The 19,072-nt window shown below is 44.0% G+C and overlaps 1 protein-coding gene across 3 annotated transcripts in view; it reads left to right on the top strand.

The window, feature by feature from the left end:
* AMOT (angiomotin) overlaps nt 1-19,072 on the top strand; it is an 81,475-nt gene that overhangs the window by 29,205 nt on the left and 33,198 nt on the right. For all 3 annotated transcript variants that reach the window (XM_067548244.1, XM_067548246.1, XM_067548245.1), the window contains 4 exons: nt 4,931-5,091; nt 7,136-8,036; nt 15,879-16,335; nt 18,693-18,837. In XM_067548244.1, the coding sequence (XP_067404345.1) occupies nt 7,183-8,036; nt 15,879-16,335; nt 18,693-18,837 (1,456 nt within the window). In that variant the 5' untranslated portion in view covers nt 4,931-5,091; nt 7,136-7,182. The remainder of the gene's footprint in view (nt 1-4,930; nt 5,092-7,135; nt 8,037-15,878; nt 16,336-18,692; nt 18,838-19,072) is intronic.

Below are 19,072 nucleotides of genomic sequence, written 5' to 3'. Positions count from 1 at the left end.
TACTGTTGAGTTTGGGTTTCCAGTAGTGCTGGAGAACCTTTAAATCCCTTAACACCTTCTTTTTACTGAAATATTTATAAACAAGCCCATGAAACATTTCCAGATGTACTGGGTTTTGTAAAGCATTTCCTGCTTCTTTTTTCAACTAAAAAAACCTAAATTATATTGGGTTAAAATTACTTGATAGGATCCTTGTAAGGAAACGGATGCTTTCTTTGTGATGGAAGAACAGGAATTGAGACTATGGGTGAGGTCTTTTCACCACCCCTGAGGAGCCTCTTACCCTTATTGATGATATGACTCAGCTTTATTAGGTCAGTGCAAGTAGGGTTTTCACTGGATGCTTTCTGTTCAGGCTTGTCAAGTGTTCTTTTATTTCCCTCTGACCCGCTCCCAATGTGGTGAGCAGGAGAGGGTGAGGGTGTCTAGCCATTTTCATCTCGGTGATACGATCCTGGCCAAGATTGGATTTGAGCGTTGTATATCAGTCATTAGAACTGTGATAGAGCTACCTAGGTTCCCCAGAACCCCTGCCTGTGGTATTAGAATGCCTGATGATCTAATGCTACAAGCTTGTGTGCAATTTGCATGATTCCAGGGTGACATTACTTCTTGTTTTAGCTAAAAGGAGGAAGTTTTCCTCTTTTGTGTGGTGACTCTGCCCCTTTGGTATGAAGATGTGTAATGCTGGCACTGATACATGCACCTGCTGGGTGCCACACCTGCAAAATCACCTGAGACACAGTCAGCAAACACAAGCAACTGAGAAAGGGATAATTGACTCTAAGCTAGGGAAGCACGTTAGGCAATAAGTTTGCTTTGATGGAGTTTACCTCTGGGCTCTGTACTTTTGAAATTTAACTGGGAGCAGTTGTGCTTCAGAGGCAGAGGCTGAAATATTATCAGAACTCTGTGGATTTGTGTGTGCATGCCCCTGGGGTTTGGGGTGTTGGAACCAGAGGGCATGCCCACCTATAAACCTTTATTCACAAGAGCAGTCCTCCTCTCACCTCCTTGAAAAGGGTCAGAGTACGGGTAAGAATGTTTAGTTATATAACCTGCACCATTCATTAAATGGCTGTATGTCCTCATCCTCATGAACCCAACATTTCCAGCCACTTCAAAGTGTGTGTGTGTGTGTGTGTGTGTGTGTGGGCGCGCGCGCGCGCGCATGTGTGTGCAATAACTTCACTTCCAGGTGATCTGATGGTTGTAAGGGCCACTCGTGAATAAGAGATGGCAGGATCGGGGCATGTCTAGGCTGTGTGATAAGGGGAAGCTTGCTTTCTTCCCTACAGATGACTCAGAATGTAAGCTGGTCTCTGTGCTTTTACCCAGTCCTGTCTAAGGTATTTATTGTGCTTCATGGCTTTATCTAAGCCCTTCTAGAGGTGCCTTTTAATTTCTGACACCATCCAAGACCTTCACTGTCACACTAAGCATCTCCTTACCATTCTCCTGGCGCCAACAAGGGCAGGCAGAGACCTCTGATGCCAGGGAACTTTTCAGCTGCCTATTCAAGTGTATTGACAGAGAGCTAAACTGTATCTGCTGCAGCCAGCCTGGGGGAACGTCTGGATCATATCTACATCTCTAAAGAAACAGACCATGGCACCAGCCAGCAAAGCCATTAGGCCACTTGGGAATGCTGTTATTCTCCACTTTGAAGTGGCTGGAAATACGGAGCGTGAGAGTCCATAAAGCCATTGGATTATATTTTATGTGTATGGATGGTACAGGATTGACTGTTAAAACTGAATGTGCTTAACTGTACTTCAGCCCTTCTGAGGAGGAGGTGAACCTGTTCTGATCCCACCTGATGTGTTAGCTAATTAGCTTCTTGGCTAAGCAGTGATTCAGGGCAAGTGTGTACAGGCTGCATTCACAGGGAATCTTACATTCCATTTACTTTTGCGAGCAGAAGAGAGATGCTTCCATTCACCTGTGTTCTTGCTGCTGCAGTCTCTCCACGCAGAGTAATAAGTCGCTATCCCATTGTAGCCACTGCTCGAGAGTGGTGAGTATTTCACTTGTCAGTTTATTTTCATAACGCATGCAAATGTGTGTGATGCACAGAAATGTACTGCTTTGTTTCCTGACAGCCAAGCCATGTGATCATTTTAAATTCTTCATTACATCTCCAGGTTAAATGAGTGATTGATAAGGGTATAATTGTTCTGGTCTTTGAGGCATGGATCTTTGTTTTTGTGTGTCTAAGTGCCAGGCACACATGGACCTTGTCTTCTTTGAGAATTTTTAATATTTCTCCCATTGTTGCTTTATCACGAGTGCATGTCTGAGCACGGTTAGATGCCACCATAGTGTTTAAATTCTTACACTAGAACTTTCACTGGTGCTGGACTCTGGTGCGAGAAATACTAAAAATTGTCAGCCTACATGCAGCCTGTGGAGTTCACCTCTCCTTGGCCCCTTGCAGCAGAATTGTACTCTAGAACTGAATCTTTCTTTCTAAAAAGTGTTTCTAACCTTTATGGTTGGGAAGAAAATGACTTTGCAGGCTGTCTGAAACAATAGCGCTAAGTGGTGTGGACTGCCCCATTTATCTTAATGGTTAAGCCTGAAACCTAAAGGTGACCGTTTAAATGGCAACATGAACTATTTCCCTGCCGATCATTTTGGCATAACCACCATACAATGTGATTATGCCCAAGCTCCAGCGTCCCATGCCTTCTCAAGTGCCAGAACCTCCAGCGTCCCCTTGACAACTTGCAGTGCACTTCTGTGTTTTCAATGCAGAGATCTTGGGCATGTTGAAAACCTAAAGTATTGGGAGAGCATAAATAGAATTTAGTCTCGAAATAAATAACATGTCGGCTGCAGTACTGATTGTACCAATCATTTTCATGTTTAATTACATAAAAACCTTCATTTAAATGGATCTGCCATAGAATTTCCAACCTGCTGCCCAAGAGAACCGCAGAATCCAGGGAATCTTGCTTGCCACAGAAGTAAGTTGCACAAGGTCCTCTTTGTGAGTGCTAATTAAATAAGGTGGAGCTAATCAAGTTGGGTTAGCAATAACATTGCTAACAACTGAGTTTAAAGAAAGCAGGATTCATTGGCTAGAGCATTCCCATAGTATAACTGGATTCGCCTCTTGCCCTGGTTTTCCAGAGATGGCTCCTAATTTGGACTCAAAGTACAGGTGGATTATTTAGTGTTCCTTAATTACAGCTGGTGGTTTTTTGAAATGGGATGTGGTCTTGCTTGTTCTGTTGGATCAATGCAAGAAGTTAGAGCTGTGTTGATGTAAAAGGGTGTATGTGAAACAACTGTGATGATACTTAGCGCTTCTTTACTGCTTTATGAATATTAGAGGGCGTTAGACACAAATATTTAATTGCTCTGTTGAGAAATCTTTCAAACTGAGAAGCAGGATTTGTGGAATTCTCCCTCAAACTGGATTGTATCTTCCTGTTAAAAAACAAACAAAGTATATTTGCCCTCTTGACACCAAAGAAGTAGCTTGGTGGAAAGACCGTATCATATTACATGATAAAAAGCCTTTTTGTGCTCTCATAAAAAAGGTTTCTTAGGGCAACTTTTGTAAAAAGTGATTAAATGATGATATTGGTATGAGAGGGACTAAGGATCCTTGAACTTAAGTTGTGCAATACTGGGAAAAGAGGCTAGAAATGACTGGTTATCTGCTATCTTAATGCCTGGGTTTAAAGGATCTCTTGCATATTTTTTGGCAGCTGTTTTCAATATATCCCTCTCAAGTTAAGTCACTAGTTAAGAATTTGACATTAGGTGTTAGTTCTTAGCCACTATCTTGCATGTAGCACACCACACAACACAGGCTTGTTGCATAGTTAGATATTGTTCATGTGTATTGAAATTGCTGCTGACACCCTAAGTAGTTAACTTGCAGATCTGAGATCATTTCTTTGGGTGTGGATGTGCGCCATAATAAGATTGAGACAGAAGCATTCACGTCTGCATTCCTTCACTGCATCTGTTGACTTTATTTTTGCAACATTCCAGGAAATCATGTTAAATTACACACCTCAGTGAATAATTTTTTTTTTGCTTGCTTTAATTTGTTTTGTTAGAATTATCTGTTCTCAAAATACATATGTGCTTATATACAAGTATGTTCCACTTCCTTTACATTGATCCCCTATTCAGAGAACCTCGTTTAGTAGTAGATTTAACATCTGTATTTGAGAGAGTCAAGAACACACCTAGGAATTTGTGTTCAGAGTCATATATGGGAGGTGGGTTATATAGATCTAGAGGTAGATGTTTGATATGATTTTTGTCAAAGACATTACAATATTTTTTAAATTGCTGTAGTGCTTTTCATCCTAAAGAGAAAAGGATGATGCTAAAGAGAAGGGTTTGGGAGGTAGATCTGGGCTCTGCCACATACTTCCGGGAGACCTCTGGCAGCTGTTCCTCATTTCTCCCATCTAAAAATTGGGATAATTCTTACCTACTTGCTGCACAGGGATGTTATGAGGCCTACTTCATTAATGTTTGTAAAGTGCTTTGAGATCTTCTGATGAAAGGTGCTATACTTATTACTGACATGTATACACAGTGCCTTGAATGGCAGCCATCAGGGCATGGTGTCGTCTTCAGCAGTGCAGCTTTCATTCCTACCAAAAAGGAACCCAATGGATTTAAAGAATTAGGTAGTTTTTATCACTGTTCTCTTGGAGGCGCAATTAGGACAAAGCATGATTTGATGAGAGTTATTCTCAAGGCAGAAAATTGTAATGATTAAGAATGGCCTGGAGTTAGTGGATGTTGGGTAGTAGGATTTGTTCATCTCAAAGAAATCAAAATTCTTAGGTTCAGGAAAAATGGGGAGTGGGTGAAGGGTTGGGGAGCATGAAATATTGACCAAGTTTTGTAACTCCTGGTGTCCTAACTGCTGGTTAAAATGGTCTCTCTTTTTCAGAATTTTTTGGGGCATGAAGAGAGTATCAAGTGATCCCAATTACTGAAGTGACTGAAACCATTTCTGAGTGGAGATTTTGGACTGCAGGAGGAAGGCCAGGTGTCCCCTCATGTATCAGAACTGCTTCTCCTGACTGAGGACGTCAAAGTGACGGAAATAAGGTATGTGCCACAGTAGAAATGATTTCAGAGGAGTAAAACGGTGCATGTGTCAGTATCTGAATTCCCAGATTGATGAGAAGTTTTTATGCAATAGAGCAGTGGTTCCCAGCCTGTGGCTTGGGGGCCAAAAGTGGCCTGTGGGTCTTTCAAAGTGGCCAACTGCTCCCCTCCTGCTGGCTGCAGAAGGGAGCTACTGCCTAAGAACCCAGGTGGAGCGCGTTTCCGCGGGGCTAAAAGACCGGTGCAGGCTCCTTGCTGCAGACAAGGGGATGGGAGATCAGCTCTCCCTTCCCCCTGGCTGTAGCAGGAAACACGGCAAAGCGCTCCGCCTGGGTCCATAGGTGCTGGGGTTCCTGCTGAAGCCAGAGGGAGGGAAGCACTGATCTCCTGTCTTCCTGGCTGCAGAAGGGAACCACTGCCTAGGGACCCAGGTGGAGCACACGGGGCTACAGGATGCATGTGGATTCCCTGCTGCAGCCAGGTGGACGGGAGATCAGTGAGGAGGCTGCTTCCTTGCTCAACTCCTTCCATCTGGCTGCAGTGGCAGTGCCTGCTGGCGGAGACTAATGGCCCTTCAGGATTGTAAAAATGATATCTGTGGCCCTCAAGCCATAAAGGTTGGGAACCACTACAATAGGGTGTGTTCTAATTTTCTCTCTAGTAGACGCTGGAGAAGAGCCTTCTCTTGAGAGTACATCGTTGGCAGCAGTTTGCGGCTGATATATCTACACTGTAAAGTGTCATGACAGAGTAGACAAGGCTGGATAGGCAAAAGTTAAGACACACAATGAAGACTTCATAGGAGTCAGGAAACCTGGATTCTGTCCCTGGCTCTGCCACACACTGTGTCACTTGGGGCAAGTTGCTTTTGCTCAAACACTAAATTACTCCAATCTGGCCGGCACGAATCTTGTGGCTGCTGCTCTCTGGGGGGCTGCGCCTCAGCTCCAGCTGGCGTGGAGTTTTGTGGGGGGGAGGGGGCTGCTGTGCCCAGCAGGCTTGCAGCTCGGGGGGCTGCTTCTCTCCCGCGGATGCAGGGTTCGGAGGAACTGCCACATTCAGGAGGTGTGGGGTTTCGGGGGCGCTCTGGCAGCAGGGCTTGGGCTGCTGCTCCCTCGTGGGGGAGGGAGGGGGACAGGGCTGCGCCTCTGCTCCAGCGGTGTGGAGCTCAGAGCTGTGGCTGCCTGGAGGGGGGGCTGCTTCTCTGCTGCAGCTGGTGCCCGGCAGGCATGGGGCTCGTGTGAACTGCTGCCCCAGGCCGGCACAGAGCTCAGAGCGGCTCGACTGGACCTCAGTATTACAGGAGCCTCACAGACCCCCTCTCCCGCCCCGAAGGAGGTTGCGGACGCCAGGTTGGGAATCACTGATTTAGATATCTAACTACTTTACTGTGGCTGCATTTCAGGAAGTTAGATGTCTAAATGACATCACTTAAACCAGTATATAGTAGTGGGTGCAAAAGGGAGACTTGTCTTTTAAAATCTGCCCCCGAACCTACAGCTACTCTAAAAATTATACATCTTTCTATATATATTGTATATCTAGTCAGATGTTCATTAGTTTGCCCATCTCTTGGGTCATTTAAAGTATTCTCCTACTTCCCTCTAAACATATAACGTATTTGATGTCCCTCTTGTTTACTTCTTAAATTGAGCAGGTTACATGTTGAGTTCCCGCTTCTCTTCTTGGTCCTTGTATACATGGCAAAAATGGGAACTGTAATTCACCATTGACAGGAATGGGTATAGTGTAGACAGGGCTCCGGCATTTTTACCACCATATTGTGAATTATAGGTCTCCTTCTTGCCAGTGAGCAGCCTGACTGTTGGGGGCATTTAGTCCATAGCCCTGCCACCTGCACTCAGTGGAGGCTTTGCCACCTTCTCAGGCTGGCCCTTCCAGTATCTAATGGTCTTAATGACCTTCATTGTTATGAAAACCCTTTTAATCTAACTTATATTTTCCCTCAGTTTCAAGCCATTGCTCCTAAATAATCCCTTCCTTGATCTAATCAAGAGCTGCTAACCATGTCTCCTCTCCTTAGGGCAAAGGCAGCTTTTGCATTCCCCCCCAAAGGCACCACAATTTGAGATGAGGAATTCAGAAGAGCAAACAGCTACGACAGTTTTACAGCGTCTGCTGCAGGAGCAGCTCAGATACGGAAACCCAAATGACAACCGCAACCTCCTTGCCTTGCATCACCAAGCCACAGGAAATGCACCCCCTTTCAACAGCAGTGGGAGCCCAGGGTCTCAGAACGAAGGGCTGAGCCCCCAGGACCATCAGCTTGTGACTCATGCTGCCCGCCAAGAGCCCCAGGGCCAGGAGATTCAAGTGGACAATAGCATCATGGAGAAGCAGCTCTCTCCAAGACTTCAGAACAGTGAAGACCTCCCAACGTACGAAGAAGCCAAAGTCCAGTCGCAGTATTTCAGGGGCCAGCCGCACGCTAGCGTTGGGGCAGCGTTTTATGTAACGGGGGTAACCAATCAAAAGATGAGGACTGAAGGGCGGCCTACGGTTCAGCGCGTGAACCCTGGGAAAGTCCATCAGGACGAAGGACTTAAGGACCTCAAGCAAGGACACGTTCGTTCTCTTAGTGAGAGGCTGATGCAGCTGTCATTGGCCACCAGCGGTGTCAAGGCCCATGCGCCTGTCACGAGTGCTCCACTTTCCCCCCAGCAGCCAAACGACCTGTACAAAAACTCTGGTTCCAATGAGTTCTATAAAAACTCAGGGCCCACGCCTCCCCAGCCGAATATGAAAGCAATAGAGCACAGAGGCCCACCGCCAGAGTACCCTTACAGAAACATGTCTGCACCACCCATGAACTGCAAACCACAGGACTCTGGACATTTCTATAATGATCATCGTATGAGTCAGCAGAATAGATCTGATGGGCCTATGATGAGATATCAGCATCCTCCTGAATATGGATCAGTCAGGTAAGCAGCCCTTAACTGCTTGGTCACCTGCCCAACTTTGTGGTTTTTAACTTTGTCAGACACAAAGTTTGGGCCAAACTCAGTCCCTCAATGCAGGTTGTGTTCAAATGAAGATCCCATCTCTGTTGTATTAGGCTATAAATATGACATGGTAGGACCATAGGCCATGGTGTTAGAGGCCTAGTTGCCTTGCTCTAGTGGCCAAACGCTGTTTAAAATACAGTTTGATCTTGCAGCATAGATGGGTCCACATGGAGTTTTAACCAGGTTCCTGAGCCATGCAACAGCTCTGCTAAAAAGGCAAAGCTGTAGCATGAACATGCAAGACTAAGCCATGCTTTAACTGGATCTGCTAGGACAACAGATTTTTAGGGTATAGACCACACCTTAATGTTTTTATATCAGTTCACTTAGGAAAGGGGAAAGCGCATCACCCCAGACGTGTTTGTTTAGTAGCCATTATTTTTCCCTGGATTAATTGAGATCTTGACCTGCTCTAGTTTGTTTTAGTTCAGGAGCTGGATCCTATCTGTGCCAAATACTGATGTCCTGGTGGGTGGAGCAGATCAAGTTTATTACACTGGAATACAACCTGGCTCCATCCAACCTTTTCTTTTGTTCTGCCCAACTTTAAGACCCAGCCAATGGCGGATCAAATTTCTCTCTTAGACCAAGTAGAAACCCTCTGAAAATGTTTCAAGCTAGTGGACATCAGTGTAATGATTTTTGCCTTGTTCTGTGGCTGGAAAATGCTCTAAAGCAGCAACATGAGGACAGTGAAGTATTACAAAAGTAGGCGGGGGAGGCTGTATGTATTTCTGTATAAAGAGTGGGGTGGGAGGAAGAGAAGAGCCAATATTTCTGGAATAGATTCAGAGCTTTGGACACTCTGAATCTGTCTGGCACCTTTCCAGCCCTATCGGAAGCTATTTTCAGGCTTCGTTCACCATTGTTCGTGATCTGAAATGCTTTTCTACAGCATACAGGCCTGGTGAGAAAGCCCTTTGATCTGTCTAAATAAATAATAAAAAGGCCAGGAAAGGAGGAGGGTTTTTTTTTGTTTTTAAATATGGCTAATAACTGCAGAAGTTGGTTGCAAATGGCTCACAAAATCCATAGGCAAGACCACAAATTTCTGTGCAAGATGAAACGGGCAAGAGACCCTTAGTGATGATCCCTCACTGTGAATATCATATGTATCTGAGATTTAGCCTATTTTCTGGGTACAAAGAGGTATTTGAAACCACATCAACAGCCTGTTTGTCTGTATTGGATGGATCCTGGCCAATAGGATGGATGCAGAGGGAAGGCTATTCAGTTGGCAAGTTTTCCAGTGCAGGGAAGCAACTTAAATTTGTCTTCAAAGCACTGTGAACCCAATGAGGTTACATTTTAACCTGAATAGCTGTACAGGGCAGAGGTTTCCTTTGGAAGCAACTGCTGAAATGGTGAAACAATTAGAAGACTAAACTTTTAGCTCCTAATCCATAAATTACAGAGCAGCATAGCAGAATCCTCCCCCCACCCCCAAACATACTGTCATTAAAACAATAAACGTTCTGTGCTTCTAAAGGTGCAGCTGTGTAATGGATTGGGCATTTTAAAAGCACATAACCTTTAAAAGGGGTACACGTTCTGAGAGCTAAGGAAGGCAATGAATGGCTTTGCAGCTTAGGGTGGAATGATGCAAATCTTCTAAATTCTCTCTTGTCCATAAACTGGGGCTATTTATTTGTCAGGATCAGTTGGGATTAAAAAAAAAAAATTTTTTTTAAACTGTACATAAAGGAAACAAAGACCTTTTCTTTCTGTTGTTGAAACCACACCCAGTTCTGAGGGTTTTCCCCTCATTTTTCAGTGGAATTTGAGGGTGACCTAACAACCCAGTTAAATTAAAACTGGTTGAGCAAGATAAACTCTAGGGAATTCAGCGCATTCTCATGATTCACCCTTTTGAGTCTGGGAAAAGAATGGTTGGTGGTGTGGTAATTTTAGCCCAGTTGGCAAACTGTTTGCCTCACCTGCTTCTGGGTGGTGGTAGTTTGGGAACATGCATATGTTCATAATGATGTTGGTTTCATGGCACTATTGGGCTAGCCAGGGATTAGGGCTGACATATCCACGTTATTACTTGCCACCTTTGGAAATTTTAAAAGTAATTTAGTACAAGTAAGATGAATGTGACGCTCCACAGGCCTGATTCTCTCCCTAGTATCTGCCTGTTGCACTTCAGTGTTCATTATGATGAATAATTCAAGTTTCAGCTCCATTTAGGGCCTGATCCATGAGCTCTTGCTTGGAGGACTACTTCTGTTGCCCTCAATGGGGCTGCACTTATGAACGAGTACTGCAGAATTAGGCCCATAATTAGTATTATTTCGGCATGCTGTTTTACCCTCTGCTGCCTGAGCAGCATCAAAGAAGATGATACTCAGGTATGAATAGGAAGCAGAACAAAAATACTTCATGTGAAGGCTGCTCCTTTCTGGTTAGAGTTTCCCAGTTTGGGATGGGAGAGCTGTGGGAGAAAGGGGAAGTGTAACTGCTTGAGCATGACACATGTGGGAGAGGAAGGGAAGAAGGAGAGTTTTTAATGAGCCAGGCACCTTTTCTGGTCTCTTTATTTCCTCCTTGCGATCTTGTGCATGATTTTTGGTGGTACAGTGCGTGCAACATTCAGGGCTTCTGATGCAGAAATCTAGATTGTTTTGCTTGGTGTTCTTATTACCATGTTGTATTTTCAGACCTCTCAGCCCCCACAGCTAAAATACCTACTTTACCGTTTTAGTGGCAAAACCACAAATGCAAGTATGTAATCTGCACCAATCCATGTCGTAGGCTGCACAGATTCACCAGGGAGTGGAAAGGAAGCAGGAATTCTCATTCTTGAAAGTGAAGAGGCACCTTAGGAGTTGGTCTTCCCAATTTGGGAAACACTTGATAAAATTATTGCTCTGATTTCTTCTGCACTTGGTGTTTCTGATGTTTCCATCCAGTACAGTTTGTCTTTCAGTTGTACACTGGGGCAAATTTAATATGTATATGTGTGTGTGTATGTCTGTGTAATATATATATATATATTATTGTACATAGATTGTGAGCTTTTTCTTGTGTATTGATAATGTCTAGCATGCAGTGAGCAGAACTGTAAATAAAAATTTATATTTTAAGCTATTCTTAAAACTGCAAGTTACCTAGATAGCCATAGTCTTTCACAGAGTGACATACCTGTTAAGTTGATTAATAACTTGTCAGCCCCATCTGCTTAAAAAATGAGTTGGACCTCAAGCATAATGAGATTGGCTTAAAAATCCTGAAATTAAAAACAAACACAAAAAGAAATCACAAAATGTTTTGAGTTCATTTTATTTTTCTTCTTGTTTCTTAGCCTCTAGGGTCCACTCAGGTCATATTCTCAAGCTTTTCCCCATAACTGTGAGGTTAGAAACATATATTAAAATAAGGTGAAAGTTGTAATTCTCACATAATCAGAGGAATCCAGGAGCTGGGGCTTTGTGAAAAACACCAAATCGTACAAGAGAAAATTGCAGGAGTTGACCGCACTGAATAACCGTTTGAACTTATCCTCAAGTGGAAAGTTCAATATATTTCCAAACATTTTAGTATTATTCCCATGTTACAAACGGGGACACTAAAGCCATTTAGAATTCGTGGCTTGCCCAAGATCATACATCTAGCCAGTGTCAGAACTGATAGGAGAACTAAGGAATCCTGACTCCTATGTCAGTGCTGGAACCACAAGAACAGACTAATTTTAAAAGGCGAGATGCAGCATTGGTGAGCTCTGAGACCCTCAGCCTACTGGCAATCTTGGAAATATATTTATTATTGCTGTTTTCAGGAACACATGCACAAAAATGGTTTGTCCCTTCAGAACTGACATCTCCTGCTGCTTTTTCTTCACCTGCCCTCAGGCTTCAGGCGATGAGCGGTGGAGAGAATAATGCTCTTCCCAAACTTTACTCACCATTGCAGAGTAACAAGATACTTCCACTAAAATGATCTGCATTGAAATAGTAAATAATGGTGACATTTAACAAACCATTGAGATTAATGGAGATAGCTGACCCTGTGTGTGTGTGTGTTGGTTATTGCTTCAGGCAGTCTGACTGCATACTTGGACAGATGAGTACTCTGTCAGTTCACATCTGGAAGGTTTTAAATGAAAATTCATGCAGAAACTGATGGGACCACTGTTGGTTAACACAGTGCTGTGTTTGGCATCACAGTAAGGTTATTATGGCAGTGATCATGACATCACAGTGGATTATGATGTCACATGGGTATAAACTCCAGGAGCCAGTGAATTCTGAAGAAGCACAGTTCTAGCTTTTCATGTAACTCTCCTTGGTGATATATTAAAATAATCAAGATTAGCTTCATCTGCAGAATTTTCTCTAATTGGAATATTTTTTCAGAGGTTTCTGTGAGGCATTTGTGGCCATTTAAGGTGGAATGCTAGGGGCCATGTCGTCTTTTTGGTTTTATGGTTAGAGGAAAGGGTTGGGTGTCAGGAAGACTCAGGATTCCTCTCCTGACTGAAGCAATGACCTTGAGCAAGTCACTTGACCTTTTTGCCCCTGTCTCCACTACTGGGTTTAAAAAAAAAAAAAAAAAAAGTAGAAAATAGTGACCTCCCAGGAGAGAAACAACCAGATGCTGCATCTGAGCTGAACATTCCTGAGGAAATTAATTGCACATCTTCTCTTTCTTTCCCTTACCCCTGACAACCACATGCTGTATCCTGGGGAAATTCTGGGGAAATGCATTCATTGAAATAATGTTGTTATCCAAGCAGTAAATACCACCCTCATTAGAAGGTAGTAATGAAATGGACAATAACCAGACCAGTACTTAGTATTTCTGAAGTGACAGTGAGTTGCCTTTCTGGCTGAGTTTGCTGGCCTGCTAGGGAATTCGAGAGCCAGATTAGGGATTTCTAACCTATGGTCCTAGTAATGAGAAAAAACAGATGTAACCTGTCCCGTGTAAATGGGTGGATTTGACCAGAAGATGGCCAGTAAAAAGTAAGGGCCACATGCTGGATACAGTGGCATGTATTTATGTTAAATAAGGCACAGGACATGTATCCCGAGGTGGTATATCCCATGCAAAGGTTCAGAATATATGACCTCTAAAATATCTTGCCACTTAATTGTGATTAATGCAGATGTTTCCTCTTTGGGATGTGGATGAAAAGTTGATGCATTAGCTTTGTACGGTACAGGAAGGCCCATTCTAAGTGCTCTAGCATCCTCTGACAAATATTTCATGTAACCCTTTAGCTTCTAATCCACCTAAGTTCTTGCAACCATTCATATTTTGCTGGATGGAATGTGAGGATGTACGTGGGGAACTCTGCAGTGCCTAACGTCCCAGCCGCGTTCAGTAGAGCAGCCCACTAGGTGCATTCCACTGGATATATTTGGTACATTCAGCAATGCAGAACAGCACAACAGGTATGTTCTTCCTGGCCACACCTGTTGTAGGGTTGCGAGTGCATTCCACTTGTAAGTTTGAGCAGCAGCCAAAGGGTTAAGAAGTTACAGTAGAAGAACAGGAAAGTTTAACAGAATGGGAAATTGCCGAACTGGACCCACACGAGGATCACTCTTAGTAAGTGATTGGACACTGTTTAGAGAACCAAACTCCTACATAAAAAGTGTCCTCAGAACTAACGCAAATTGAATTTCTTTTTAAAGGAGGTAGGTGTGCATGTGGGACATTTTTCTGGTGTGGCGAGGAGAGAGGGATCCTCCAGTTTCCTCGTTCTTTGTTCCTTCCCACAACAGTAGGAGGGTATTTCCTGCGGAGCTGGGCGTGGCTGTCGGTGCAAGCTGGCAGTGCTGTTTCCATACAGCAACCAGCAGGAGTCTCTGGAGGGAAGCGATCTGGAATGCCTTCCCCTAAGGCTGAGCAGCCTATTAGACATGTGAAGTGCTTAGGTGACCACAGCCATCTTGACCAACACACCAGGATGTGAGCTGGTGACCTCCAGAGCTGAATGCATGAGCTGCTACAGCTTGAGGTAAAGTTGTTTAGATGGGTCTGGAACAGACTCTCATCATCTGCTTATCAGGCTGTGACTTCCCCCCTGCAGTCTGGGCTGGTGTGTAGCCATGTCACCCCAATTCTTCACTCCTGGGCCCCGACTTACCCTGCTTTGCTGTGTCAACCACCCAGGAGTGGGTCGGCCCACGCCCAGCCTCCTGCATGTAATTGGTCCCTCGCCTAGTGAAGGAGTGCTTTAGCCAGCCTCTCATGGGATAGATCCCCAGTGCTGTACACTGCACCCTGCAAGCTCATTTACACTTGTTTGCCAGTTTATCAAAGAAATTGATAATGCACCAGCTCTGTCACTCTAAGTGAGGTCCTGCACACACTCAACCCACATGCACTGGTTTAGATAAAACAGACAAATAAGTTTATTGATTACAGTAAGATTTTAAGTGACTCTAAGTCAGATTATTAATAAGTCAAGGAGTTAATCACAATTAACTAAAAGATAACTCGCATCTTAACCTAAGATTAATATGCTAGTCTGTATTCAGTTTACCACACAGGCTGGTTGCAATGCCTCTCGCAACCAGGCTCCTCCTCCCTGTGGGTAGATTCTCAGTCTTTGGTGTTGCTTACAAGATGGATTCCAGGGGAAAGCCAAGAGACAAAGAGGCCTCAGCTTTTAACAAGTTTCCCCAGTGGTCAGGTGATCGGCCCTATCCGGCCCTGGGCATGATATCTCCCCCTGGAGCCAAAGTTCTGTCAGGTGCTTAGGCCAGTCTATTGTTCCTGTATGCATGCCTCTGGGGCGGGGTGGGGGGAGGAACACAGCCTTGTGTTCTGTCTGCATCTGTTCAAACCATGTGAGACACACGTGGGGATATGACACAGCAGAGTTTCATATCTGTACATATGTATGACGTTGCAGGGAACATGCTACCATAACAATAATGTTCAATATGGCACGAGCATTCCAAAACCACCTTACATGGCATGCTTTGCATCAGACTCTACCCAGTTACACTGTAAGGGCGAACATGAATGATTTACAAATCATACCATAAGGGTGTACCTGGGGTACAGCGTGTCATAGAGGCACAGAGGTGGGCTGTAAAATACTTGCTGTGCAGGGACTGAGGAAGCTTCTGGACCCAAATTCTGATCCCAGCTGTCAGGCTGCCTTTCACCTCCTTCTGAATCTCTCCACTGACAGTGCTGTGGATCATCAGTGGGTATTTCAGTGTACTTGAGCCAAGAGCAGCTGGCACAGTCAGAAACGAGGCTAGAGCCTGCTCCTTTTAAATCTGTATCTTGAATTGCAGAAGGCTATTCTTTGTTGGCAGGACCTTTGTAATGGAGTCTATATAGTTCAGTACCGGACTGGTTCAACTGCCCTCTGTTTAATATTTTATCCATGTAAAGTGAAGAAAAGTAAACACGTATAAAAATATTCCTCTTTTTCCAACAGTGCAAATTTGGTTTTTAATAACAATAAATATATTGCCAATGTATTCTGAATTACAATAATGTCATTATGGAGTGGTTGACGGAGTGGATCTCAAGGTAAATTCTTATGCCATCTCTGTACAAAATGTACTCACGAGCTTAGGACAGTCATTATGTTTGGGATTTTTTTCCCCACAGCTGGTTTTGAAGTGCTTCTTTAATGCAAATATGTTAAGTATGAAAAATGCATTTAAACTCTTGTGCCCTGACATTAGCAGCTGTCCATGTACTTGCGTTCGGTGCCTTGCCATATGGTTTGGTTGATGTGTGATGCTCTGCAGAGCTTCAGCTGAACCTGCTCTTACTGTTTTGCAGGCAAAACCCTGATCTACACCTGCAGTTACAGCAGAGACCCCCTCACCATCACAGCCCAACTTCCTCCTTAACATCCCTGGGATCTTTGACCTTACTGCAGTCTCCACCACCATCCAGACTGTCTCCTTCCCAGCATCAGCAACCCCTAACTCCAAATCAGGGAGATCCATGCTTTCTACCACGGACCCAGCAGTTGTTCCTGTCAAACCAGGTTCATCAGGGAGATCTCTACCGACTATGCCAGCCCATTATCGGTCAGCAGCAGCAGCAGCAAGGAGATTCCTACACATTAATGCCAAGGGCTCAGCAGATACCTTCTCCTTATCAGCAGATGCAAGTAGATCCTTTTGCCATTGTTTCCAGGGCCCAGCAGATGGTCGAGATCCTGTCCGAGGAGAACCGATCCTTACGGCAGGAGCTGGATGGGTGCTATGAAAAAGTGGCAAGGTTACAGAAGGTGGGTGTTTGAATGGAACTGAGCATGTCCTTTGTATAATATTCTCTGTAGTTAAAATGACGACAAAACAAATGTGGGCTGGATGGTTCAAGGGATTGGTTCTCTGTTCTGGAGCCTTTCCTCTCCATGCCCAGTTCAGAACCTGCCCACATTGGTAGTGCTTAAGCTTTTATCGTCTGCTGGCCGTTTGTTGATCTGTGTGTGATGAGCTGGGCCTCGCTTCTCTTCTTAATAGACGATTTGTGCCTGTTCCACTTCCAGTTGGCACCCTTGTTTTGGCAGCCTCAGAGAGGCAGGTTGTTGGACTGGTTAGCTCAGTTACTTAAAGCCCGTGCTAATAATGCTGAGGCTGCTGCAGGCTTGATCTTCCCATTAGGTCTGGAGGAGGCTTAGATATGATGATTGTGGGTTTTCTAGAAATACCTGAGATTAGATAGGCCAGAGACTATGTTGGTCATGGGGACTGACCTACCTTTTTGCCCCACAAATGGTCGCTCCAAAACTGACTGGCAGGGCGTTGTGAGAGAAGCTTGCAGAGCTGCTGCCCATGCTGTGTATGCTCCATTCTTTGGATAAATAGATGTTTGGACCTTACAGGGCCGTCAAACCAGCACTTCTCTCTGGTGCTGTAAATTCACTTAAATCCCCAGCGTAACACAAGTTCTGTGTGATTCTAGTAGCCTCACGGTTGCTTACTTTGACAGTCCCTGCTGTACGAAGCAAGAGAGACAGCCCTTGCCATCCAACTGGCATGTATGTTTATCATTCTTAAAAGAATGGTCAGTAATAGGCGTTTGCAGTTGTGCTCCTCTCATAAACAAACACCTATACATTGCTTGTTGGTTACTGAATTCACCAGCAGTTTGAACCTGCAGCTGGTCAGCTTTCCCTTTACCCTGCAGATTTAGAGAGAAGGGGAGGCCTGGCTGCAGTTCAGGACTCTGCAGACCTCTTTTTGGGCTTTGAACTGCACTTTGACCCCTGAACAGCCTGCAAGACCATTGAAGTGCCTCGCTGTTACAACTTTCACCTAGTTGTTCTTGTTTCTCATTCCGTGTCTGAGTTCCTGTGTTCGCTATTTCTTTCCACATCCGATTATTCCCAACTTGACTTCTGCCCAGATTGATTTGTTCGCTTTTTAGGGAGGTTCCAGTGAGGGAAGTGTTTTAGTAAAGGGTTTGACAGCTTCCTGATAACAAGGATAAAGGAACTCCCTTCCCTTCCCGCACCTGTCTAATCAACTACTTTCCAAAAGAGGTCTGGTGAGGTCTGCTGCTTGGTGGATTGTTAATGCCAAAGTGACATGAGATCCCATTTGCTTTGGAGAACTGGAAGTGAATTGGCTGCTGTCTCTGTTGATCAATTCCCTGCTTAGAAATCAAACCAAGAGGCTGTGCAATGAGAGGGAGAGGAGATAGAGAAAGCTGCATTTTACTGTTTAAACAACTGTAGCTTGAAGATTCTCTAAATTGAAGTTAAATGACCGACTGACCAAATAGACTGGTTTCTTTTCACAGCTGTGTGGCTTAGTGGATAGGACACTGAACTGGGATTCAGGAGACGTGGGCTGTATTTTCTGCTCTGCCACTGGCTTGCTGGTGGATCTTGAGCAAGTCACATCACTTCTCTGTGTGTCAGTTTCCCCATCTGTAAAATGTGGATAATGATACTGACCTTCATTGTAAAGCTCTTAGTGTTTTCATCAATAGATCTCCATCTATGAGTTGGGTATTATTGTTATGCATTAATTAGATTGAAGATTTGTAAGTACAACATATAAAATAGAAGAGCTTAGTGCCTGCGGTGGATTGTTATCCCATAAATAAATACAAATCTGCAAAGCACATCAGTAATTTACAGTTTGGTATTAAAGTTTTTAAATATAATTTGATTTTTCTGCTTTGCTTGTTCTTTGGTTTTATTTTTTTTACATCTGTCCATCAAAGTCCTTCCATTAAATTCCTTTTTGACCAAGCTCTTGGTAGTTTTGCTGTTTAGTTGTACCCCTGCTCCCAGGCCCCAGTATCAACACCTGCAAAAAGGCCTTTGTCCTTTCAAGTAACAGTTTCCACGCACTGACTGTTCTAATGAAGAGCAAGGACCTGGGAGACAGGACTCCAGCTCTTTATTTCTAGCTGTGCTACTGATTCCTTGTGTGACCTGTGCTACATACCAACCACTTTGTGTTGTAGTTTTACCCACCTGTACTATGGCTGTAATAATAATGCTTTACCTCACTTGAGGCTTAATAAATCTTTGTTCAATAAAGCGCTTTGCGAACCTCAGAAGAAAGTTGCAACTTAAGTGCCAAGTATTGTTAATGCTAAAGAAAATGGATGCTTTAATTTACTCTGCAGCTGGAAACAGAAATTCAGCAAGTTTCGGAAGCATATAAAAACCTGGAGAAGTCCTCCTCTAAGCGGGATGCCCTGGAAAAGGCTATGAGGAACAAGCTGGAAGGAGAAATTCGCAGGCTTCATGATTTCAACAGGGATTTGAGAGGTAAAAAATTAAAAATTTCTATTAAAAAAAATGCTTTTGTACTTACTGGTGAGTGTTTTCTTTTGTGATTCACTTGTTATGGCTGATGCGCTTACAGAGCATGACATGATACTCCAGGTATTCTCAACTGTCTGGTGTTGTCAGCAAAGTGCTGGGAGTGTAGAAAAGTGAGATTCAGTTGATTACTGCAGTATCTAACTTCCAGCCTGTTAATCATTAAGGAAACAGAAAGCCA

Source organism: Emydura macquarii, unplaced genomic scaffold, assembly GCF_026122565.2.
Source record: "Emydura macquarii macquarii isolate MOO-44397 ecotype Brisbane River unplaced genomic scaffold, CSIRO-AGI_Emac_v2 contig_1253, whole genome shotgun sequence".
Lineage (NCBI taxonomy): Eukaryota > Metazoa > Chordata > Testudines > Chelidae > Emydura > Emydura macquarii.
This window is presented reverse-complemented; position numbering and strand designations above follow the sequence as displayed.